At 33.8% G+C, this 25,161-nt stretch overlaps 2 protein-coding genes across 7 annotated transcripts in view; one reads left to right on the forward strand and one right to left on the reverse strand.

Annotated features, from left to right (window-relative positions):
• Positions 1-304: 304 nt before the first annotated feature.
• Positions 305-9,604, forward strand: LOC100248133 (U3 snoRNP-associated protein-like EMB2271). Of its 2 annotated transcripts, XM_010657432.3 has the most exons (8): positions 305-917; positions 1,471-1,813; positions 2,365-2,589; positions 5,011-5,239; positions 5,664-5,842; positions 7,596-7,661; positions 9,154-9,237; positions 9,384-9,604. In XM_010657432.3, the coding sequence occupies exons 1-7, from the start codon at positions 478-480 to the stop codon at positions 9,229-9,231; spliced, it is 1,560 nt and encodes a 519-aa protein (XP_010655734.1). In that variant the 5' UTR covers positions 305-477; the 3' UTR covers positions 9,232-9,237; positions 9,384-9,604. The 2 variants fall into 2 exon arrangements, with proteins under 2 accessions (XP_010655734.1, XP_002281628.1); XM_002281592.5 differs by having other exon boundaries at positions 9,154-9,604.
• A 12,708-nt stretch (positions 9,605-22,312) lies between these two features.
• The window catches only part of LOC100243011 (uncharacterized), a 43,464-nt gene continuing 40,615 nt past the window's right edge, over positions 22,313-25,161 (reverse strand). For 3 of the 5 annotated variants that reach the window (XM_059740167.1, XM_010657433.3, XM_059740165.1), the window contains 2 exons: positions 24,113-24,183; positions 22,313-23,514 (listed from right to left, as the gene is read on the reverse strand). In XM_059740167.1, the coding sequence (XP_059596150.1) occupies positions 22,869-23,514; positions 24,113-24,183 (717 nt within the window). In that variant the 3' untranslated portion in view covers positions 22,313-22,868. The remainder of the gene's footprint in view (positions 23,515-24,112; positions 24,184-25,161) is intronic. The other 2 variants (XM_019222658.2, XM_059740166.1) reach the window with 1 other exon arrangement.

A 25,161-nucleotide genomic window follows, 5' to 3' on the forward strand; every position in this document is an offset into this window, starting at 1 on the left:
GAAAGAACTCCTTTGACTCTTATTTACTACCATAATTATCTTCTTTTCTATTTGGATTTATAATACAAAGTAATTTTTTAAATTTTATCGAACCCCTAATTTTTATAAGAAAATCATTTTCAAATGCAAGAAAATAGCCACTTTTCTTTTGTTTTTTCTCCATTTTTAGGAACAAATATATAAAATTTAAAAAAAAATGAAAAAGTGAAAAAGAAAAACTTTACTCTCTTTTCTTCGCTTGTTTTGTTTTTGGGTAACAAAATTTTTTATTTTGCATATGGTCAGACAGGTCCAGATCCGGCCCAACTTGTTGGGTCCATGACCCGAGTGTCTAACGCCGCACAGTCTCTCTTCACACTCGGTTTTCCCCCTGTTTTGCCAGCTCTCTAAAACCCTATTCTAAAACCCTAATACATTTACCCCACCAAAACTTCTCTCTGCTGATACAGCAACTGTTCAAATTTCTAAACACTGATCATGAAGGTCAAAACTTCGAAGAAGAAAGTTTCAGTTTCCAAGGGAACCAGAAAAGGGAAGAGATTTTCAATCGATGAGGACTCCTTCTTCAGGCACGAGTCGAAGCGGAGGCGAAAAGCCAAAGATGAAGACGCCGAGGATGATATCATTGAGAGCGAAGAAGAAGACGATGAAGAAGGAACTGGTTCAGACGCCGACGGCCTAGAGGAACGGCAGGAGGAGGATGAGTTCGCGGCGGAGACAGCTGATGAGAAGAGGTTGCGAGTGGCGAAGGCGTATGTGGAAAAGATTCGGGGGATTGTAAGCAGAGAGAGGGAGGATGAGGAAGAGAGCGAGCGTGCTGAGGAGAGAGAAGGCCAGAGAGACTCGCTGGTTGCGCAGATTCTGCAGCAAGAGCAGCTAGAGGAGAGCGGGCGAGTTCGGAGATTGATTGCTTCTAGGTATATGCATTTGATTTTTGCCCATTTTGGTCGACATTTGATGAAAACTCGGCTTTCTATTTTTCGTTGAGGATCAAAGGTTTTTTACTTGTCATTTGGATTGGATTATTGTAAACTAGGTTTTGATTGGTTTAACAGATGATTTGATTTTTGAGTATAAATTGATGGTAGCAAGTCTCTCTGTGTAAAGAAGTTTCAGTTTTGTGCTTCAGGGGGGATTGTAGGGATTAAAAGTTATTAGGTATGATTTGGTTGGCAATTCTGAAGTACATTTATTACTTTTTGGAAGAAAAAGTTTTGGTGATTTAGGCTCTTAAAAGCAAGAAACGAACTGCCACTTAATGTTATAATTTGTCAATACATTAGTGCTGCTATAAGAAAAGATCCGAAATATGAATATAGATTATGGAAAAGCATGTTTTCGAAGCAATATTTGTTCTTCTATAGGGGCCCTATTTAAGCACCCCTACAAATTTTTGTGATAATGAATGGAAGTTCCTTTTTCTTGCCCCTTCTAATTGGATGATTTATGTTGCTTGCTGCACGCTTTTAGGGTTCAAAAGCCAGAGACTGTCGATGAATTTCGGGTTTTAGTGAAGCACCGGCAGTCTGTTACTGCCGTAGCACTGTCCGAGGATGACTTGAAGGGTTTTTCAGCTTCCAAGGATGGGACAATTGTTCAATGGGATGTTGACAGTGGGAAAGGTGAAAAATACATGTGGCCTACTGAGGAAGTATTGAAGTCCCATGGGGCCAAGGATCCACAAGGTCGTGCTATGAAGCATAGTAAACATGTTTTGGCATTGGCTGTTAGCTCTGATGGTCGATATTTGGCAAGTGGAGGTTTTGATCGTCATGTTCATTTATGGGATACCCGTACAAGGGAGCATCTTCGGGTAATCCAATTTATTGACTTGTGTTGGACAATATTTAAAAAGGTCATCTTTGAAGTAAAAATTTGAAATTTTCCTTATATTAATATTAGTTTTAACACAAGTAAAATTGTTAAAGGTAAAGGAAAGCAAGTGACCTCTCAGGTAGGACATTTTACTGATGGATGTTTTTTGCTTGTTTTGCACCATCAGGGAAATGCGCCACTTAACAATTCCACTCTTTAATTCTTGGACATCTAAAAGAAAGTGTGTATTTATCAGGTTGCTTGGTTATATTCTCCGGTCAATAAGCTTGTATAGGGGTCAATATGCACAGTTCTATGACCATTTGAATTAATGCTTAGATTGGCAATTGTTCTCTTCTTTGAGTTGCTTTTTACATAAACAATTTTCTAGAACAAATACTGAAATAGTGAACATTTTTGAACAATTGACAGGACATTGGAACCTTTATATACTCTACTTGAGGCCTTTTTCATGTCTGTACTCTGTAACTTGAATTTTTACTATGTCTATATTCTTATTTGCTTTTCTTGCATGATTGTGATGTTCAGGCCTTTCCAGGTCACAGGGGACCTGTGTCTTGTTTAACTTTTAGACAAGGAACTTCCGAGCTTTTTTCTGGTTCATTTGATCGAACCATCAAAATATGGAGTGCAGAAGACAGAGCTTACATAACCTCATTATTTGGACATCAGAGTGAAGTATTATCAATTGATTGCCTACGAAAAGAACGGGTGTTAACTGTTGGACGTGATCGGAGCATGCAGTTGTGGAAGGTAAGCAGCACTTAATTCAATTTGAAGATTGTGCATAAAAACTATTATAACCAGGTAGAGAGGTCATCTCCTGCTTTCATGAAGCAAGTAAACTTCACAAACCAGGATCTATTTTTGCATTTGCTCACATCCTGATCTGTTTCCGCAGAAGTTAAACCGTAGGTGAAAAAAAAGCACTGCTAATCTATTTTATTCTTCCTATGAATGACAAACATCTTAAGTGTTCACACGTTTGTGTGGGAGTTGGCTTGGGCGGGGATGCATGTAATTAACAGACGGCGGTCTTATTGCTCATGCATTATCTTATTCAGACGACTTTTTATTGAGTTGAATCCAAAATACTAAATTTAGGTTGTCATATGTCACCTTGGTAAATAGATGGTAGACTTACTTTAGCATGGGAGTTAGGATTATTGGAGGGCTCAATTTGCCATGCCATAGCTTTTAGTGAAGTGCTTTTCTAGTGTGAAAGAAGTGCAGTAAAATATCTGATAATGGTGTCTGGTAACTGGATTTTCTGAAGCATGTTTGATTTGGGAAGTGCTTTTCGGCAAGTGTAGCTGCTGAGCACATTTACCTGAGAAGACTATGCCCATCTGGGTGGTGGCATTTCTGCCTGTCTGTTAATAAAAACACCACCCCAGCCACACCACACCAACCCCCCCTCCCCCTCCTTTTCTTAAAGTAAAATAGGATAGTCTAATAAAAAAAGAACAATAATGTCTAAAGTACTTAATGGCTAGTCAGGACTGTCCTACTGTGATAACAAGTCTAACAACAAAAATGAACAATGATGTCCTTACAACAGCCAAGATAAAGTTGTGGCATGACGCTAAATTTTATAACATTGGTAAACAAATACCAAGTAAAAAAAAAAAAAGGAATTATCAACTATAAAATAGCTCTGTTGCTAGATAGTCATGCACAATGCCTTCCCATTGTCATCCTTAGTCAATCAACTATCTTAGGAAAGTTGTGCATCTTGTCAGGAATCAAATCCTCACTCTTATTTATGTATTTTTCCTTGATGAACTTGCATGGTCATCAAGACCACTACAAAGTCATTCTAGTTTTTAAATGGATTATTAGGCAACTGTAGTAACATTTGAGATCTTGCTTCTGAAACACCAATAAGAGATTCTCTATAGTGCCAAAACAATGAATAAGGATGATTAAACACTTCTTGGGACTTATTTGGTTGTTTTTCATATTGAAAATTGGTGTTCTTGGATGGGAAATTGTAGGAGGATGAGGTTTTGGAAGAGGGGAGATAGTGTTCTAGAACTTCGAGGCTATGGGGTGGGCCTCTGGAAGGCGATTTGGAGTGGGTGGAAGGGGTTCAATAATAAGGTTGGTTTTAGGGTGAGGTTTTGGAAGGATAGGTGATGTGGGGAGGAACCCTTGGCTGTAGCTTTTTCAGAGTTGTTTTCAATAGCCACTGATAAAGAAGCTTGGGTAGACCAGATGTGGGAATAGGTTGAGGAAGTGGACTATTGGAATCCAATGATCACAAGACAGATAAATGATTGGGAATTGGGAGAGGTGGAAGAGCTGCTTAGAAGGTTGCAAGGGCAAGTGATTAGAAGAGGTGTTGAGGATGTCATGGCTTGGCGGTTAACAAAGGGAGGCACCTTTATAGTGAATTCCTTTAACTCCTCCCTATTAGGGCTCTTTCTGAAAGGCTTCCCTATAGGTATTGTGTGGAACCCTTTGGTCTCAATGAGAGCCAACTTTTTTGCTTGGGAAGTAGTTTGGAAAAAATTCTAACTTTAGATCAGCTATAAAGGAGGGGTTGGCGTCTTCCAAGCAGATGCTTTTTGTATAAAGGTGAAGAGGAGTTAGCAAACCATATCCTACTCCACTGTCCAAAGGTGACCTTGTTGTGGCACCTTATCTTTGCTCTTTTTGATGTTCAATGGGTAATGTCTTTCATAATTAAGGATGTCCTCCTTATCTGACAGGGATCCTTTGTTGGGAAGAAAAGAAAGAAGGCGTGGAGAGCAGCTCTGTTATACTTATTTTGGACCCTATGAAAGGAGAGAAATCGAAGAGCCTTTAAAGATTCAGATTTGATGAACCATGCTATTTTATGTTCCTTCATGCACATGTTTTTGGAGTGGGTTAGAGTACATTTAGGGTCTAGCACATGGTCTTTATTTGATTTTATTGATTGATTGGGTTGTAAGTGAGGCGAGTGCAATGTTAACCCGGAATTCTGATCTCCATAATTAGTGGATTACATATTCTCAAGTCAATGTGATGTGGATCCTCACATAGCTCTCCCTTTTTGTTTCCGTTGACAGCATTTTGTTTCTGCTGTATGATTTTCTGATGTTTGAAAGAATGTCTTTGTAACTTGAGCTTGATTTTTCTAATATTTTGTTCATTTGCCCCTGATGTCTTCCCTATTATGTAAAATAGGTCCCTGAGGAATCACGGTTAGTATTTCGTGCACCTGCATCATCTCTGGAGTGTTGCTGTTTTATTAATAATGATGAATTCTTATCCGGCTCAGACGATGGAAGTATTGAGCTTTGGGGCATGCTACGAAAGAAGCCTGTTTACATTGTTAAAAATGCTCATGCTTTGTCAGCTACTCTCCGGCAACCTGAACAAAGTGATGTTGGAAAAATTCCCAATGGTTATATAGGTAGCTGTGTTCCCTCCTTTGTGTTATATTTCTGAGAAAGTATGCTTTCTTAACCATGTCCTCTGTTGCCCATTTTCTTTTACTAGGCAAACATGAAATTTAAAAGCCTAGGATTGTTATTTGCTCTATATTTCACTGCCAGCATTAAAATTCTTTTGTCAATCTTCATTTTTTCACCAATTACTTTGTGGTTGTAGTTAAGGTTGTCATATCCTGTAAAAGAATTATCACGTAAAATTGTTTTACCCTGATGGGGATGCTAAACAAGCCTTGGATGTGATCGTAAATCTAAGTCATTCTTCTTCCATAAACACACTTCTATACACTCAAAAAAGCTATAAATGCAATGCATTTATTTCTATCTTGTTTTTTATTTTCTGGGTTAACCAATTCTTATGAGATGCTGCCAATTTTCATCCTGCAGAAAATGGTAACCACAATCATGAAGACTATAATTGTTCAACAGCATATTCCTGGGTTAGTTCTGTAACTGTATGTAGAAGCAGTGATCTTGCTGCATCTGGAGCTGCTAATGGTTCTGTTCGATTATGGGCTATTGGAAGTGAGACCAAAGACATTCGACCCTTATTTAATCTTCCACTGGTAAGCAAAAGCAGCAAGCAGTAAATCTCAGTAACAGTTCTGATTACAGTTAACTATGAATTTAGTTGTGGGGCCTTGGTGATGTTTATAAATGACTGAATATAGCCTTTATGATGAGAGCTGCTCCCACATATTTTTTGACTAGGTGATCTTTTCCAACATTGAAACTAAGATTTGAAAATTTTGAATGTATTCATAGTCAATCGTATTCCTGAAAGTATTTGTAAATCCAACTGCTGCTTTTCTTCATTTGATAGTAAGACCATGTTTGATTCATTGGGTATGACATGGTATAACATAAGTGGTTGGATAAAATATCTTATTCTATATTTGGTTGGGATTGTATAAGTTATCTCATCATTTATCCTATTCCATGTTTGTTTTAAGTGAGGATAACTTATCCAGGTTATTCCGTATGTCCTCTATACATGGGATTCGATAATTTTATGGGAGAGATAGATGACATATACAAATATTCCATGGATCTTGTTTCTCTCCCTTTTTTTTTTCTATTTTTTTCATGTTAATTATTTTTTGAAACCAAAAAATAAATAAATAAGAGATATAAAAAATATTAGATGTATAATACACTTAAAATAATGTTACTATATAATGTATTTATTATAATAACTAATATATATATATATATATATATTATTAACCACTTAATATAATATTTTTTTATTTATAAAATTGTGTATTAAAAATAAATTGTGGATAGATCTCCAAATAATGCTAAACAAGAGACGGATTTGAGATATTTTTAGTACGAAATATTGGGATGCAACTATTCTAAGATATCATATCCTATTAGAAATAATATCCTAGTATGTGTGTGTATTTATATATATATAACCAGCTAAAAGGTGCCTAAAAGAAGTTATGATCAAAATGAGAGTTAATTTTCGTTGTGATTGAAAATTTGAAACGATATTCTCCTTAGATCGTATTTGTCTATTTAACTGTTTACATATTCAGTTGAGTTTCATGTCTTGTTGGTTTCAAATGTTCTGGAAAATAGGCCTTGAGTGGCCTTGTTTTGCATGATATCTTTGGTGTCCTTGGATCCTTCTTTATGTTCAGGTATTTTTGTGGGGAGGAAAGATGGTAAGAATTGTAGTTTTTAAGGTGATTATTCATGTAATACTAGCATGCGAGTCTGACATTGTTTTAAATGGTCAAATGTAAAATGAATTGATAGACATGGTTTAGTGGGTTACAGTTTAATGGAACCTGATGCATTTAATATCATATTAATGGTAAAATAATGTGACAATTGCTTTTAAATAGAGGTAGCAATAATATATTAAAATTATTAAATCATATATAAATTTTTTTTACCACTGTTTGATGTATTACATAAAATTTTGATGGTTACTCAGGAATATCTAAAAATTTTATTGAATCCTGAAACAAGCAGGGTAACCTGACACATTGATGATCTACCATAAAAATGTTCTTGGAAGATTTCGTAAACCAAAAAACTTTCTTAAAAACAAATACCATTACAAAAAAAAAAATTGATTGTAAGTAACCATTCATTCAGTGAGGTTTAATGAAGACCTATGGGAAGACATTTGTTCATCAGGTCAGAAAGAGAAGTAGATAGTGTGTGAAATTGTTGATCATATGTCCTAGTGCACATGCTGTGCATTCATTTCTTGAGAAATATGCCAATATCCTGGATTTGAATAGCTAGGATTGAGCCCTTAACATCATTTATTGCTTACATAAATTTTTTTGTGTAAAACAGGTTGGGTTTGTAAATTCCCTAGCATTTTCAAAATCTGGACAGTTCCTGGTTGCTGGAGTTGGGCAGGTGAAGTTTTATTCCTTTCAATCTCATCCCGTAGGAAAACTCCAATACATTTGCATTTGCAACTAGAAATGCTTTACTGTTTTGGTTTTCTTTTGAATTTAGTGTTTATAAAATACACATGTATCTGGCAGAAAATCTTGTGTTGAGATTTAAACTTGACTAATTGCTTTAGTCAAAGCATTGCAGTGGAAAGTCTTAAGCCCCTAATTGTAGTGCCAAGACCTACATGGTCGATGTGCATAAAATTGTCTTCTTCAAGTCAATGTGGCCTTCAACTGAACCACTTGGGTTTATCTTATGCTCACTTGACTTTGAACTTATAGAGTAGATTATCAAATTATTTGCTGAACAAATGCAATTATGGAATTCATTCAAAGAAGGCTTGCAACCAAAATGAGGGTGTTGGGGTGGATAAGTGGCAGCAATACACTATAATGATCTAATAACAAATGAATGCTTCAATTAGAAGTTAGGACTGGCACCAATTGAGGACAGGGTGGAAGAGTTCGGTTGATTTACATGAGAAGACATGAGTCCACTGGTCAGGAGTAGTTTGATTTAAGTTAAATATTCTAGATGGATAGGAAGAAGGCCCAAAAGAAGGATGAGGAAGGAGTACAAAAAAGTATGGCATCTTGATTACCCAAGGATGCTACTGTGATAGCACTGTATGGCAATGAAGAATTTTTATAACCCCCATCAATTGAGATATGAAAGTCTGTTTAGTTATATGCGTATTAGGCTTTTTAGCTAAATATTTATTGGTAACTGAGCCAAGCCAAGCGGTGTATGGTTTTCTGAACCTAGCTTATGCTATAGCATTTTGCTTTTAGATAAGACTAAATATTGTTTAGATTTTTTTTTTTAATTGATCATTTAGAGTTTTTATCCAATTTTCTAAAATTCTGTCTTCAACATGTGTTTTTAACCTCTATGGGCCTTCCACCTGGGTTGAACAATTGAACAGTGGATTTTAGCCTACTTTCCCGGTCAGATCTTCAGTCCAATTTTTAATACATTGCATGATGGTAATGCTCCACTGCCAATAGCTATTTGCCTCTTTTCTATGGTCTTCTATAATATGGTAGCTAAGGCCAGTTATTGATTGTCTACAACAAAGATCAATCAAGGGTTTTTTTTGTTTAATCTGTCATTGGTGCAGCAGCCCAGCTGAACAACAAACCTCTATGCAATTTCTCCCGTGTGATGACCCATGAATGTCATGGTCATGTGCTGTTTATTTTGTTCTACTTTGTTATTGTAAATTATATTGTTATCATTTATTATTGTTATTGTTGACCTTCTAGTGGGGTGGACGACTATGGGTAGGGGGTTGGGGGTGATGAATTACTGCAGGATGAGATATTCATTTTTTGATCGTGCTATATTTCTTGCCATTTGGAGCCTGGGATTGTGTTGGTTCATTTTAGTGCAATGATATTTTTAAATTCTGGTGCAATAATATTTTTTTCATTTTGGTGCAATGCAACAGGAGCCTCGGCTAGGAAGGTGGGGACGTCTTCCAGCAGCTCGGAATGGAGTTGCAGTGCAATCCCTTAAACTCTCATGAGATGAAGTACATGGTTTTTGTAGCTCTTCAATTTTGACTAGTCATGAGTTGAGAAATTTCATGGAAAAACATTCATTTGTTTTTCAATGGCCTATAAATTTATTTAAGTTTACTAAGCATATTGATTTTTGTACTATTATTTTCATTCCCAGGGGAAGGGGAAAAAGGGAATATCATGTGAAGATGAAAGAGCCCTCCACATATTTGATGAAAAAGAAGTTATTTTGGCTGGGTGTTTTAAATAGTTGATCTTCCTACAGGGCTCTTTTCACTAGTTTGGAAGTTAATTGGTTGTAACCTATTGACTGGAGAGGCCTATTTTAATATTGGGCTTCATGTAGTGATGAAATTTGGGAAGAATTTTGTTGTTTCATATGATTCAAAGCGAACTATTGAAAGTTGTACTTCAAAGGTAGCTTTAACTTTAATGGCATGTTTGGTTCTGAGAAAATTTGAGGGAAAATGGAAAGGAGAAAAATAGATGGAAAAACTAGGAGGAAAGAAAAATGTGAAATAAAATAAAAATAATGAGATAAATAAATTATTTTATTAATTTTATTATTTTTATATGTTATTTTAAACTTATCTCACTTACTAACTTTTTTTTATATAAATGTTAAATAATTTGAAAATGTATAAGCCTTTGATTAATTTTAATTATTTTTATTTTCTTTGGTATTTTTCATGTTGTAATTAAATGTGACAATAATTTTTCTTAGTATTTTTTTTTTCATTTTAGTACCTTCTGGGCATCAAGCATAACTTAAATCTTATGGTAATATATAAGGATCTATTTATTTAGAGGGTGTTGAGACACGTTTTGTTTTAGGAGATTATTATTAGGAAAATGCTAAAAGTATCAAATTGGTTCCAAACTTTGAATATAGGTTGTTGGAAATATATAGTAAAATTTGACCTTTGAACAAAGGTACAAATTTATGGGAAATAGGGTACATATAAATAAGATAAGGGTACAAATGAGTGAGATTAATGTATAAATAAATGAAATCAAAGTATAGTGTTATGGATCAAAGTATAGGGTAATAAGATCTAATATCTCATAGGATATTGATAAATCAATAATCTTGATGAAATAATGTTTTTTTTTTGCTAGTTTCAACTTAGGGTCAAACATGCTAAATTAATCATTCGATGAATTTATAAGATATTACATTATAGAAAAATTTGTGTAGATAAATATAACATCCACTTACTATATAAATTAATAATTTTTTAATTTGCAACCAGATCCATATGATTTATCGGAGAGGTCTTTGTAAAATATGTGTTTAGTGTTGCTTGTGTTTTCTTGAAATTGATGTCAACTTGAATATCATCTTTAACTTTTCGTTATATGAAAAGAAGTTCTGGTATGATGTTCTCATATTGTAACTAGGGATGATAATGAGACAAATTTAGGACAGGTTGCTTCCATCTCAATCTCGTCCTATTTATATAAAGTAATTATCATTCCCACCTTAATAAAAATATTAAATGGGACAAGGCAGGGAAGGTATGAGAATTTCCCATGCTCACCTCATCCCTCGTTTAATTTATTTAATTACTTTAAAAGTAAATATATCTTATAAATAAAAAAATGTTATAATTTTTTATAACCTATTTTATTGAAAAATATGCTTTAGAGAGTTCCTATGGTGTTAAGGATGATTTCCTTGAGATTAAACTTTTTTTCAACAATTTTAGTGCAACTGATCACGTCGGGGAGGAATTGATTGAGCTAGTTGGGCTCGATTGATCAGGGTGCACAAAATGTACCCCAAACTTCTAGTAGCATGTTTTAACTAGAGTGGTTAAGTTAGTTGCTCAATTGGTAGAGGTTTAGAACCTTAGCGGTCACCCACAAGTTCATTTAAAGCATAACAACTAGAGAGCTAGTCAAGCCTAGATTATAGGCTTTAAGATTTCTGAGTTCTTTATCTATGTATTGAGGCTTTTAAGAGCATTTATGAATAAGAGACCTAGAGATTTCAATTGCTTACCAACTTATTTCTCTTATTCAAAGTTGTTTCAAGTGCATTTACTTCTTAACTTGCAAATTCTTCTAGTGCACATTCAAATCAATCTTAGTTTACTTTGTATTATGAGCCTACCTTATTTCATTAACATTGATAGTGTTTGTCTTACCTATCTTAGTTTTTCAAGTAAGGTAGATCACTTGAGGTATTTGTGAAGGTTTGAAACCTTGGAATCCAAGTGTATTCATAAAACACGTACACCCGCTCCCTACATTCATTCTCTTTTATAGTCTGATCATGGCATATGTACTGCTCATCTATTCTATAGTCAAAGCCATCCTTAGCAACGTGCCCCAATTGTTATTTTGTCTTTGTGTGTTTGAATGAGACCTTTCCTCGTGAACTTAGGGTTGAAGTTTAGAAGTTTAGTGAAACCCTTACTCAATTAAGAGCTTACTCAATTACGCAACTTGTTGAACCACTATAATAAGAGTTCACATTTTTCATGAAATTCTCTTTACATTTGTCTCGGTTTATCATTTTCTTTACTAATTAATTATTCTTTATCAATTTTTGAAAAAGAGACCGGCACCTAATCTACTCCTCATGCCCTCTTGGGTGTACAATTAGGTTTGAATTAGCTTGTCTTTGTAGTATTGGTATCGTTTGATAAGTTCTACTACCTCAGTGAATTTGTGGTGTTAGATATAGAGCATGTTGGGAAAGAAGTGAGTTCAATGCCTATCATACATGGAAGAGCTTTTCTAGCTACATCAAATGCTTGATCAACTATTGAAATGACAAAATGCAGTTACCTTTTGGTAACGTAACATTTAAATGATTGTTTTTAACCTTTAATTGTAACTAACTAGTAGACCTCGAGGACTTAGAGAGGGAGAAATCTTATTTGATTAAGGCTCTAATGTAGGAACATAGTGATCATTTGATGGGAAAGAGTTAGATGATTAGTTGAAAAGCAGAACCAAGAAAATATAAATATTATGAAAGAACATGGAAGGATTCAAAGAATGAATAGTATTAAAGAAGAAAAAGAAGAAGAGGAAAAGAAAAATCAAAACAAGAAGACAGAATTGAAGCCCCTACCTCACGGATTGAAATGTGTTTATTTGGATGAAAATAAGAGTAATCCAATTGTGATTTTATCCTTGTGAACTAAAGATCAAGAGCACAAGCTACTCTTGAAAGGTGCCTAAGGAACACAATGCAGTTATAGGTTGGTTCATCTTTGATCTAATGGGGATTGACCTACTCATATGCATGCATCACATATATTTAAGGAAGGATGCTAAGCCAATTAGGTAGTTATAGAGGAGGTTAGATCCACTGATGCAGGATGTAGTCAAAGTTGAAGTGTTAAAGGTCTTGGATGTAGGAATCATCTTATCCTATTTCTAACAACAATTACGTGAGTTTTACCCAAGTTATGCCAAAGAAGTGTGGGATCACAATGATGAAGAATGATCAAAGAAAGCTTATTCCTAGGAGATTGACAACACAATATGAGTCTACATTAACTATAGGAGGTCAAAATCAATTACCAAGAGAGACCATTTCCCATAGCCATTTCTAAACCAAGTCTTAGAGAGGGTACTTCGCCATGACTATTACTATTTCCTTGATGGCTATTTAGGTTACTTTTTGATGGTCATTGAATTAGAGGATCAAGAGAAGACTACCTTCATGTGCCTATTTGGTACCGTCCCTACAAGAGGATGCTTTTCGGCTTATGCAATGCTTTTACCACCTTTTAGAGATGCTTGCTTAGCATCATCAGTGATATGGTAGAAAGAAAAATGAAGGTCTTCATGGATGATTTGAAAATATATGTAAAGACATTTGATGATTGTCTTCTGAATTTGAAAAGGGTTTTGAAGAGACGCATTGCAAAGTTCTTAATTGGGAGAAGTGTTATTTCATTACAACTTTAAGAGTTGTCCTTAGCTATATTATCTCTAGAGAGGGTCTAAAGGTAGACCTAATGAATATTGAACTAATTATAAGGCTACCTACACCCACCACAGTTAAGGAGGTGAGATAGTTCTTAGGCCATGTGGGATTCTATAGAAGGTTCATTCAAGATTTTAACAAGATCTCTTAGTCCTTATGTGCATTGATACTCAAGGATGCTAAATTCCATTAAACTAAGGTGTGCCATGTTGCATTTGAGAAGTTGAAGTATAACATTTCAGATTTTTAAGTATGAACTTTTTTTTTTGATTTTTGATTAAAAATTTTCTAATGGATTTTTTTTTAAAATTACAAATAGATAATAAAAAATCATATATCATTGATAAAAATTTAATTATCCAAAAATATGTAAGAATGACTCTTGAATCGTTACTTAATATTGTGTAGAAATGGTAAATTATGATAAATGCATAAGAACCGAAAATATATTTTCCAGGAAGGTTAATGTAGGATAAGAGTATTATATTATAGGATAATAACCTAAGAATTTTTTTAATAAATATAATTTTAGGTAAATTTTCCCAAATTTTTATGGCCCATTAAATACTCCTTAAATCATAAATTTCAGAACATCAAAATATTAAAGATTCAACCTTAATTTAAATAATTAAAAATAATTAAGAAATTAAGAAGAATAGTTAATTAACTTAAAGTAACTAATTTTAGGGGACACTTGGCACAATTATAGAAATGTAAATCCTTTACCTCTCAGTGATGGATTCTAGGAGGAATACACATTCTCATTACTTTTTATGAAATTTTAAAATTGGATTATAAAATTACGAAACATAATTTTTATGAATTAGATCAATACTTCCAATTGAATGAGTGTGAGTAAAGGATCTATGGATGAAGATAGAAAAGTAGATTTCTAATCATAATTAAATCTTCAATTCTAAGCGTGTTTGTATTTGTAGAGGGATGATTGAAGCAAACTAGCTAGTAAAGAATGTCTTTGGTTTAGTAGAGACATAGAAATATTGTTTTAGCTTGGTGGAAACGAAAAGCTTTTCCTTTGGATTCTCTCAAATAGAAATAGAGAACGAAGTAACTAGAAAGATTCTTATAATCACCCTGTTCTTAGGGGATCATCTAGAAAGTCAATCGTTTTGAATGCATTCAAACAAAAAAGCTAACATAAATGTTATGGATTGATTTTTTTTTTTTTTTTTATTTCAGTCATGTCTTAAATTTGGAGATTTTAATGATATTATTGTTATTTTTATGACACATGTACGTGGCACAATAGTAAATTCAGAAGTACTTTAAAATACATAAGGTTAAATGAGAGAATATTCACAATTTCTTCTCTTCTTCTTTAGTTTTCCTTCTCTCTTTTTCTTTATTTTGGTAGTGAGGCTTGAAAGAGGCTGTATAAAGGAGAGCAAATTCGGGAAGAAGTGTAGAGAAAACTTTCCTCCACTATGAGTAATCTTATTGTAAAAAAGTATTTTTCATTTTTTTAAAATCAATTTAATTTTCATTAATAACTTTTTTTCTTCTTTTTCTTTTTCTCCTTAATTTGATTGGGAGAATGTTGCTAGAGGACTAGAATGTTGCATGTGATAAAGTTCTATAATGCCTGGCCATTTTCCCTTACTTTACATGCTATTTGGTTGTCGAGAAAGTCAAGGAAAATATTAAGTTAATATAAAAATACATGTGTCTAGTTGTCAGTATTCTCATTACTTAGAATAAGAATACAATGGAAGGCTATAGGCACCCTTTTTTTTTTTTTGTTTTTTTCCTTTTTTTTTCTTTTTCAAGTTATGAGCTATTGGGTAGGCTAAAAAATGAGGGAAAATATTAGGTTTCAAGTCTAAATTTATTTATAGTTGTTAGCAAGTGTATGAGATTGAACTTTTATGGTATTGTTACTCAAAGAGATTTTAGCTATGCCTTTTCAACTTAAAATGGGTGAAACTCAAGTTACTACAATATTTGAAACACCCAAATTGAAACTCAATCATCTCTAATATAATAGATTTAAGTTGGGTTGATGAAGATTGTGAAACTAAGGTTTGGTTAATCTTGATTTTGATGATAACAAAACAATGTTTAGAACTAATGATCATATTTCAAGTGTGATTAGGCAAGACGATTTCTAAAGTGACAATCACAAAGACAAATCAAACCAAGGAGAAATCATGAAGAAGACCACCTCAAAGAGAAGAGTTTTTCAAGACCAAAGCTTCATAAGATCTCTTTGTAAGGTTGTTGGTGCACTAGGACTTTCATGCATTTCATTATTTATTTATGCACCAAAATCATCCAAGAGTAATATTGTTTTAAATATCTTAAGAATTGGATGATTTCATGTTTTCAACTAAAACCTTGTGTTAAATGTTTTTCAAACTTGTGTTAAAAGGTTTTAAGTTGGAAAAGTTTGGGTGTTGAGCCAAAAAATGGCTCAATCGGTTCAACCAGTCGACCGGTTGTGCTCGTCCGGTCGAGGACCGGTTGAGGGAGGCCAAAAAGTTTCTCTCTCTCCTAGTGGCCTTCTCTTCCCTGTTGAGGTCCGGTCGAGGTACGGTTGAGGCCCAACGGTCACCTACCAAGCATTAAATGCTAACGGCTAGTCAACCGGTCGACCCCTAACTCGACCGGACGAACCCCCAATGGCTAGTTTGGCTTTTTTCTTTTATAAAAAGGCTACAATCTTCATTGTTTCATGAGAGTAACCTTCCCAAATCTTTCTTGATTATATTTGAGCCTTGGAAGAGTATTTTTTAGTGTACCATTATTTCAAAACTTGCATATCTTTAGTGCACCATTCAATCCTAGTTTTTCTTGTATCATTTGAGCTTAAAGTTCTTGTGTTAGGATTTTTGAGAGATCATTCATTTGTAAATCTTTGAGAGGAAGTTTTTCAAGTGTGGGGAATCACTTGAGGGGTTGTTCAAGAGTGGGATATCACTTGAGAAGTGTAAAGGGTGCTTGGAGCCAAAAGTCCAAGAGGGTGAATTGGAACCATAATCCAATTGTATTGCTTGAAGGCTTGGTTTGGAAGCCTTGGATTAGTGGAACCTCAAGCTCGGGATTGAAGCTAGAGGAGAGTGGATATAGGCCGGGTTGCGCCGAACCACTATAAACTCTTGTGTTTGCATTCTCTCTTCCCTACTCTTTAATTTATATGCAATTGTCTATATATGATTGTTATATACTTGCATATAATTGTCTCTTGAATTCACTTGTTTAAATTTACGAAAAGAGACCATCACCCTATTCACCCCCCCCCCCCCCCCCCCCCCCCCCCCTCCTCTAGGGTGATTACCATAGGTTGGATTAACCTCAAATTCCTAACAAAGATGACTCCATAGAAAGAAGAAAATTCTCTTGAAGGAGGAATACCTTGTTTTTGGTATTCTTACTAGATTGGGTTCTTTAAATTTCTAATTTTTTTTGAAAAGATATTAAGATCCAAAATTATTTTTATAAAATAATAGACTTGATAAGGAGTCCAACCATTTAAGTTTTGCTACATTTGGATAACTTAAGCTTCATAAGAAAATTTCACACACATTTACAAACATCAATAAGAGGTCAACTAAGATAATTTTGAATCACTTGTGTATCTCAAAATTTAGAAATGTTGACTAAGGATCTTGATCCTTGGTTAATCTTATATGTTATTATATTCAAGGATTAAAATTTTGGATTTTTTCGGTGAAATATTGTCGATATATTGATTATCGATGGTGTCTGACACGATATTAGGCACCGATTATCAATCGGTAGAAATTTCGGTAAAATATCCGTAATATCGATGAAATATCGGTAATTTCGATGAAATATGGGCAATATATCAGTTTGGAGGTGAAATATCAGTGAAAAAATCGAGTGTGAGGCAACATGTGGTGCAGTGGAGAAGAACTTGGGAAAATCAATGATCTTTTGGATGATTTTTTGAAAATTTTTATTTTTTTAAAAATTTATCTAACCATCATATTTGAATTTTTTACAATTCGATGACCCACATTTCACCTATGTTTTTGTAAGGGTTTAAATTTATATTATCATTTTATTTTTAACTAATTTTCATATTTATATCATTAATCATATTTTAAAAAATTACTATCAATTCACTCTTAATTTTTTTTATCCTTTTAATTTTAAATATTTTTTATTTTAAAATATTAAAATATAATTTTACTCAAAAATTGCTATAATATATGAAAAAACACAAAGTCCTAATATTTTATAAATTAAAATTAATTTGATAAGATAAATTATTAATAATTTTAATTATTTAAATAAATTAATGTTAATAGAAAAAGTTAACACCACATATTTGTAATAAAATTTTAGAAATGAAATCTCAAATAAATTATTTCATATAAATCAATTTAATTTTTTATTTAAAATATAATAAAAACATGTTTTAATAAAAGTATTTTTTAATTTTTAAAATAAATGAATATAAATATATTAAATGAATTTAAGCTATTTTTTTTTATAAAAATTTGATAAATATTATTTTTAAGCGTATTTATCTTAATTATACTTACAAAATAACTTTAATATATGTATTCTTACTTATTTTTATCATTTTTTGAAAGTTTTATAAACATTTTCATGTATTTTAAACCATTTCTCTTCCATCGACATTTTTATCAAAATATCAATCGATATTTCTTCAATATTTCCGATATATCTGTAAAACTCAAGTACTGATATATCTGTGTTTATCAGTATTTTAAACATTGATTATATTAAAAAAAGAAACTAAAAAATTCAAATCCGCTTGATTTTAAATCCATTCGCATAGGAAAGAATTGGGCAAATGTTAATAGATTTTCAACACTATGTTCAAAGATAATTTTGGATTTTAGGAAATTTGGTACTATTTGATTTTTTTTTATTGGTTTATAAATTATTTTTATAATTTCCTAGATTCATCACATATTAGATACTGAAAGTTTCATAATTTTTAACTTATTTGGTTAGTGAGAAGAATCAAGAAAAAAAGTAGTATTTCAATATGTTCTATTTGGGATAAATCTATAACTATTTCAATATGTTCTGTTGGGATGTCATTTGTCTTATTCGGGCTGGGCCGCGGAGTATATTTGGCTCTGTGGGATGCTCGAGTCCGGAGACTACACGTTTCCCCACAAAGTGGCCTCCCTAGGATTCGAACTCGAGACCTTAAGGTCTTTTTGGTTTGCCCTCCTGGTACCACCTGGGGAGGCCACTCTGTGATGCCCCTGACTGGCATAGAGCCAAATATACTCCGCGGCCCTGCCTGGACAAAAACAAATGACGTCCCAACATGTTCTATTTGGGATAAATCTATAACCAATTTACGTTGATGCATGGTTGATGATCTTCTAGTGATCCTTTGACTTAGTTATCAATTTTTAAGATATTTAGACTCATCAATCAACTCATTATCTTAAATATCACTAAGTTGAATTTCATTGGCCGAAATTGAAAATTTTCGAAAGTTTGTAGATTCCAATTTAGAGTGTTGTCAACATCAAAGTAGGTTAGCAAGGCCTTAGGCATCTTAGTTCTCATTTTTATAAAATTTCCAAAGTTTTATATTCATTTTATTTTATTTTAATGAGGGGATGACCCAAAGTTTAAGGAGACATCATATTATGAATTCTGCTCTAGTCTTAACTTTAAAGATTTTTCTTTAGAAGTTATGATACACATAATTTTATAATTTTTTTAAAAAAATAAATATATGTTATATGTTACTTGATTAGTTTTACTAATGGCATGAAATATATGTTGAATTGCTATTTGGCCAAATACATATGATTTATATTAAGTTTTCAAATATAAATATTATTTCATCTTCCTTGCCTATGTTTTCCAAAGTACATGCCTTGGTATGATCTAAATAAACGACTAGACTTTTGGACATTAATATCTTATCAGCATGATAACACATACTTACACTCATAAGGTGTTTCATTTAGTTTTTTTTTTTCTTCTCAAATTCCACACCACTTCAATAGTAAGGGCAGGGTCATAAAGTTTGGGTTGTAGGTTTTGATGTTGGTTGGGTGATAGAGCCCAAAGTAACAAAGTACACTCTGTTGTGTCCCTAATGGGATGACCAGAAGATGAGTTCTTTTGTATTATGATCTAGGTTAGTGAGACCCTGAATGCTATTATGATTATGCTATGCTAGTTTTTGTATATAAAAAATTATTATATAATATCTTTTAGAATTGTTTTTTTTCCCTCTATTTTTTAACCTTAGATCTATCGTTATAATACTTGTATATCATGACTATTTGTGAAGCCTTTTGTTCGCCCTATAGATTTTAATATATTTCAATTGGGAACTATCATGTGCCTGATGAGGAGGTAGAATCAACTTCAATAAGACAATGGGCACCTAGATCCAATGCTTCTCCTTGTTAGACCTATGGGACATCTAGTCCATTTCTTTTATGTATTTGAATTTGGATTTGGTTATTCTTAGCTATGTGTCTCATCTTATGAGCCTTTACCTTTTCTATTAATTTATCTAATTATTGTTGCTTTATCAATGTCATTTAGTTATATTATTTTTTTTTCCTAATTTCTATTTATTTTTTGAGACGATGATTCCATTTTAGATTCTAATCTAGAGTGACTATCTCTTGGCATCCCACTTTTAGGGCAAGTTGCTACTTTGATAGTTCCCTAGCCTAGAGATTGATAATAGCAATTATCTAGCATGCCATCAATAGGGCATTATTCCAAGTGCCTTGGTATTGTTTCGAGTGTTCATCATAGTTTCTTTTGTATTTAAGCATTCATTGTACTAGGTCGAGTGTTCTTAAACTCTTCTTTTTGAGTAATCTTAAGTGTGAAACTTCATGTTGGTATTGAACTTGATGGGGATTTGTTCACATCCATTGAAGTCAGTAAATCCAAGTGTAGACTTGAAGGCTTGGGTTGAAGCCTTGATATAGTGAAACTCTCACTTTGAAGGAGATTGAGAAAAGGTGGACAAACAAGATTTGGCGAACCACTATAAAACCAAATTTGCATCTCTCTAATCCTATATCTTTACACTCATTGAATTATTACTTGTTTAATCAAAGATATTTTTCAAAAATGTTTTAAAACCCAATTCATAACCCCCTTCTTGGGTGTTTTACTTAATTTAATTATCCTCGTTTTATAGATTATTTCGATGCAACTATGAGTCCAAAGCAACAGTACTATGCACAATATTATTCTAGTACCCCATAGAAGCAAACAATAAGTTGATCCAATATTCCAGTTATTTTTAACCCTATAATTGTATCATTCCTAGTATGTATTTGCAATTTGTATTCCAATTATATCAACTTATATTCAAGCAGAATTTCGAATTATAGTAAAATTTGAAGCCCTTGATATGCAAAGTGCAGGACTCGTTCATACTCTCACTTGATAAAGTTGGATATGACCATGTTCTTCCAAGCACTCCCTGATTACTACTCAAAATGTGCTATTTCATAGCTTGTAATTAACTTTTTTAAACACTTTTGAGTAGTAGTTATTGTCTTTTAACCCAATTAACATATTAAGGACCTTTGCAAGCACTTCTAATCAATATGTGTTAAGTTTTGGTGTTTTGATAGCTTTTGATCACCAAAGCAATCCGACATTGGGAGATATTTTTCATCAGATTTTTGTTGTCTAAATCCCAAAATCCTCCTTGAAAGCCACCAATTATAAGATTCCTTAGCTTTTAAGTTAGTAATAAGAGTAAATAGTCATGTAATAATTAGTATTTGTTTTTGTTGATATAAATAACTCTCGAGAGCCTGTTCTCAAGGAGGAACCCTTTTGTAAAAGTTTGAAAGCAAGTAAAATTCAGGACCTTTGTTTTGCCTTATCTTCTCACTTTGTATTTTTCATTTTTTTCTAAGTTATGCACTCTCTGAGGAAGTTTCCCCAGAGAATGAGTAACTAAACCTTTAGTTCCTTGGAGCTAAGGTTGCTGGGAAAGGTTCCAAGTGCAAGAATGCAAAGCTTTGTGGTTTCAGCCATGAATGAAGAGGAAGTGAAATCCTTTAGTGATTTCTATGTTTTTAGTTAACTTAAAACACATTAGAGTCACCTGGGCCAACACTTGGTAAGGCAAGTGATCTCCAACCATGGAGATGCATTAGTTTACCCCTTGCGAGCCTTTGGGAGGTGACTTGTAGGTAGGATTTTCTGGAATTGCCAACACTTGGTAAGCTTTTGGACTCCAAGGAGACATCCATTAGTTATCTCTTGCGAGCTTGAGAAGGGAAGTCCAAGGTTAAAGATCACCTTGAATGGTTAAGGCTTAGTGAGAGGCTCGAACCGTTGCAAGTTGCATCAGTGAGAGAATTAAAGTTGAAATCTAATTAAAGGATGTATCTGTACAACACCGGTTAGAGAATTGACTATATGTTGATTCTCTAACGCGAGGAAATGAACCAACTGACCGGAGCAATGTCTTTTGCATGAGGAACCTCCCCAGTGAACCTGACCCTCCAAGGAATGTTTTTCTTCCTAAGTAATTTCCATCACTTGCTTTGTAGTTATTTTAAAATCTAAATCTTTACCAATCAAAGTTTTTGTTTTATTTCTTGAGCTAACCTTGAAATGAAAAAGTACCAATTCACTTCGAATTGATATCATTTGTAATTTGGAAACCCTTCCCAGTGAACGATCCTAGAGCCGCTATACTATAGTAGCTTTGTCTTTGCTACCCTAGTGTATGGTGTAATAGGTTATAAATTTTGTTGATTACTCCCTTAATCAAGGAGCACCAGCTGGACATGAATCAGCTGAGACACCAATTGGGCATGAATCACTCCCATTGCTAGGAGAAGTATTCTTAATCGAGAATATTGACCGAGAGGATCAAACCAGTGAACGCGTCTATATATGTATATTTTCAAGCTCACCATTCTTTACAGAGATGAAATTAGACTAACAAAAAAATGTATTGTCGACTAATTTTTATATCTTTTGTTCAGTTTGGTTGATTCAAGTGCAGTAACATCTTGAAATGGAAAGTCTTAAAGGAAGCCAGATTTGAATAAGACAGAGAACTCATTATAAGGTAATGGTTTTATTTTATCAGCTTCATCCATACGCCCATCAAACTGTAACATCATTGTCAACCCATTACGACAAAAAGAGAATGAATAAATAATCGTTCTTATAATCAAATATCCCTTAAAACCATGTTCTTGCTCAGGAAGGTTGGAAGACTAACATGATTTCCTTCGGTGGCGCTTTTCCGAGATTGGAAGATTAACAAATGCCTTATAATCAACAATTTTTGGCATTCCTGGCGAGAAGCGTAGAACATAAACAGGATAGATAATAATGCATGTGCCACATGACAAGTTCCTGTCTGTGATTCACCTAATGAGAGAGGCTAAAAGGTAATGAAATTGCTGAATTACTTGCTAGATAAGGATTTGAAAAAAACAAGGAAAAGAAAAGAAAAATGCTTCCCAATAAGAACCTGTTCTTTTGCTTATCCTCATTGTTGGGAGAAGAGAGCACTCAGTTTTTTTACGGGTGGGAGGGAAAGAATCATCAGCCCTATTTGACAATAAAGCCCCATTATCGATGTACAAAGGCTCTAAAAATACATAATAGACTTGCCAACCAACAATGCATCCAGAATGTCCCACCTGCTCAATGGCATAAAGTGAGTTAGCCCCATAAACTGATCCTTGAGAATTTACATTAATTCCCGACCTCTTCAGCCATATCCCTCTTCTCATGTTCTGTGGCTACAGGAGTGCCTTCTGTTCCGTCAGCCATCTCTACATCCTGAGAGGTAGTTGGGTCTAAGTTCATATTCTCATCACCTGATGATTCAGACAGCTTAGGAAGGTTGGAACTTGGATCCGCCTCCATTGATTCTGGTAATGCCCCAGCAGCATTGCCATTATTCACCAATTCATCAATGACCGAAGGAGAAGGCTCAGTTGTGTCTGGAACAATCTCATTACTTTCATGTCCTGATTGAAGCTCCCCATTGGGTAGAACCAGAGGTTTATCCACATCAGATGGATTGCTGGAATCTGAAGTCTCCCTCCATTCAACCCACTCAGGTGGTTTATCACTTTCATCAGGTCCTATTTCTTTTAAATCATCAGATGGGTTGTTCTGTGTGGATTCGTGTGGTTTTACTTCTGGCAATGGAGATGATGTTGCTGTATCATCCAACTCATCATCTTCACCAACAATCACTTCATCATTTCCACCACTGTTGGTAAGACCAGTCTCAGTATTAGGTGATGGAGAAGCAAGCGAGCCAGTGGAGCGCTCATTGGCAATTCTGTCATCCTCAAAGGCAAACCAGTTGGAGTTTGTAAAAAGAGAGCTGCTGTGTACACCAAAGGCAAATACAATTTCAATAAAAGGTAAATCAACTGGTATGATACAGTAACTGAATATCTGAAAAATAAAGAGCGGGAGAAATGAACATTTAGTCCCCACTTCCCAATAAGTTGTTTGCATGAAGTTCAGGCTTAATGTGTGACACTGGCAGGTAGGTTGAAAGAATTAAGCTAAAGAAGCAGAGGAGATATAGCATTTAAACCTACTAAATTTTGCAAACAACAAACTAGTTCAAAATTCACTAAGAAATCATGGTTGCAAGTTCTGGGATAAAAAAAGGAAGAATATAGTCCAGAGTCGGCTCTTTGTTGACAAAAGAAATATTCAAGAAGGCCCTAATCCTTTCTTCAAATGGTCAAACCAAAATCTGGTGGATAGACAAGAAAGGTAAAAAATGAGAGTGGTGTAAGCCTTTTAAGCAAACCCCTCTATTTACAGCTGGCATGAGTGGTGGGATCAAGCCTATCATAAATGTATTTGTTAGGGACAATGGAGAAGACCTTCAGATTGCTTTTTTTTTTTTTTTTTCATTTTAAATAGGTATCATATAGAAGGAGAAGGTCAAAATAAGGGCTTCCACCTACCTCTCCTGATCATCTCCCAATCGCAGAGAAGATATGACAACTTCAGCCGATTCATCATCAAAGTAGACATCCTGCCAAGAATCTCCATAAGAAGCTATTTCATTTGACACAATACTTGTTTTGGTATCAAAGCAATGGCTTATGAACATGAGAGCAGTCGACTAAACAATGCCATGCAAGTGCAGTAAAAGGATAAGGTTCAACCTCATGCAAGGCTTTAACCCAGGTCTGGAACAATTATAAGTTTTTGATTTTCTGAATTTCCAAGTAAAAACTCTTAAGCAATCTTCTGTTTTGATGACAAACATGGTTTATCTTTTAATTATTATTACTTTTTATTTTTATGGATTATAGTGCTTTTTGACTAGGTGACTTACAGTTCCTGACAGAAAAACCACTCAGATCAGGTGTAGATCTATAAAGTTATCTGTGCCCAGATGGAGTTGCATCTTTCTATTGATGGGAAATGAAAAAATATTTTAAGAAAAAAAGAAAAAGGATTTTATGGGATTAAAGGATGAGAGATCCTTCCAAGCAAAAGAAAGAAAACTTCTGTATATATTTTTTGGTATGAATTTATCAGATTAACTAAAAAACAATCATATATCTGAAACTGTCGAAACTTCATAAAATGATTCTGTGTAGACCAAATTTCTAATTTTGAATCATTTCTCCTACCCATATTTAACTTCAATTTTGAACTCAACAAACTTAGATGAGGTTTTATTAACTGTGGTAGGTTGGAAAAATTATGCCCAATATCAACTTCAGTGGCAAAGCACAACAGGATATTCAAAAACATCAAACGGGGTATTTCTTCTTTAAACCTTCCATCTTACATGTTTCCAACTTGAGTGAAACAAAAAAGTGGAACTGGCAATTTTTTTTTTTTTTTTAATTTGAATAATTAGAAACAAAAACCCAGTGCCTAAGATCCATAAAGAATAATTATCAGGAACTGCTATTTATAAATTATCTTATCCCCTAAGAACAATTTATGCAAGGGTAAAATAGGCATTTCTATAAACAGTGGAGCATGACATCAAAAA

The sequence above is a fragment of the Vitis vinifera genome, chromosome 10 (assembly GCF_030704535.1).
Source record: "Vitis vinifera cultivar Pinot Noir 40024 chromosome 10, ASM3070453v1".
NCBI lineage: Eukaryota > Viridiplantae > Streptophyta > Magnoliopsida > Vitales > Vitaceae > Vitis > Vitis vinifera.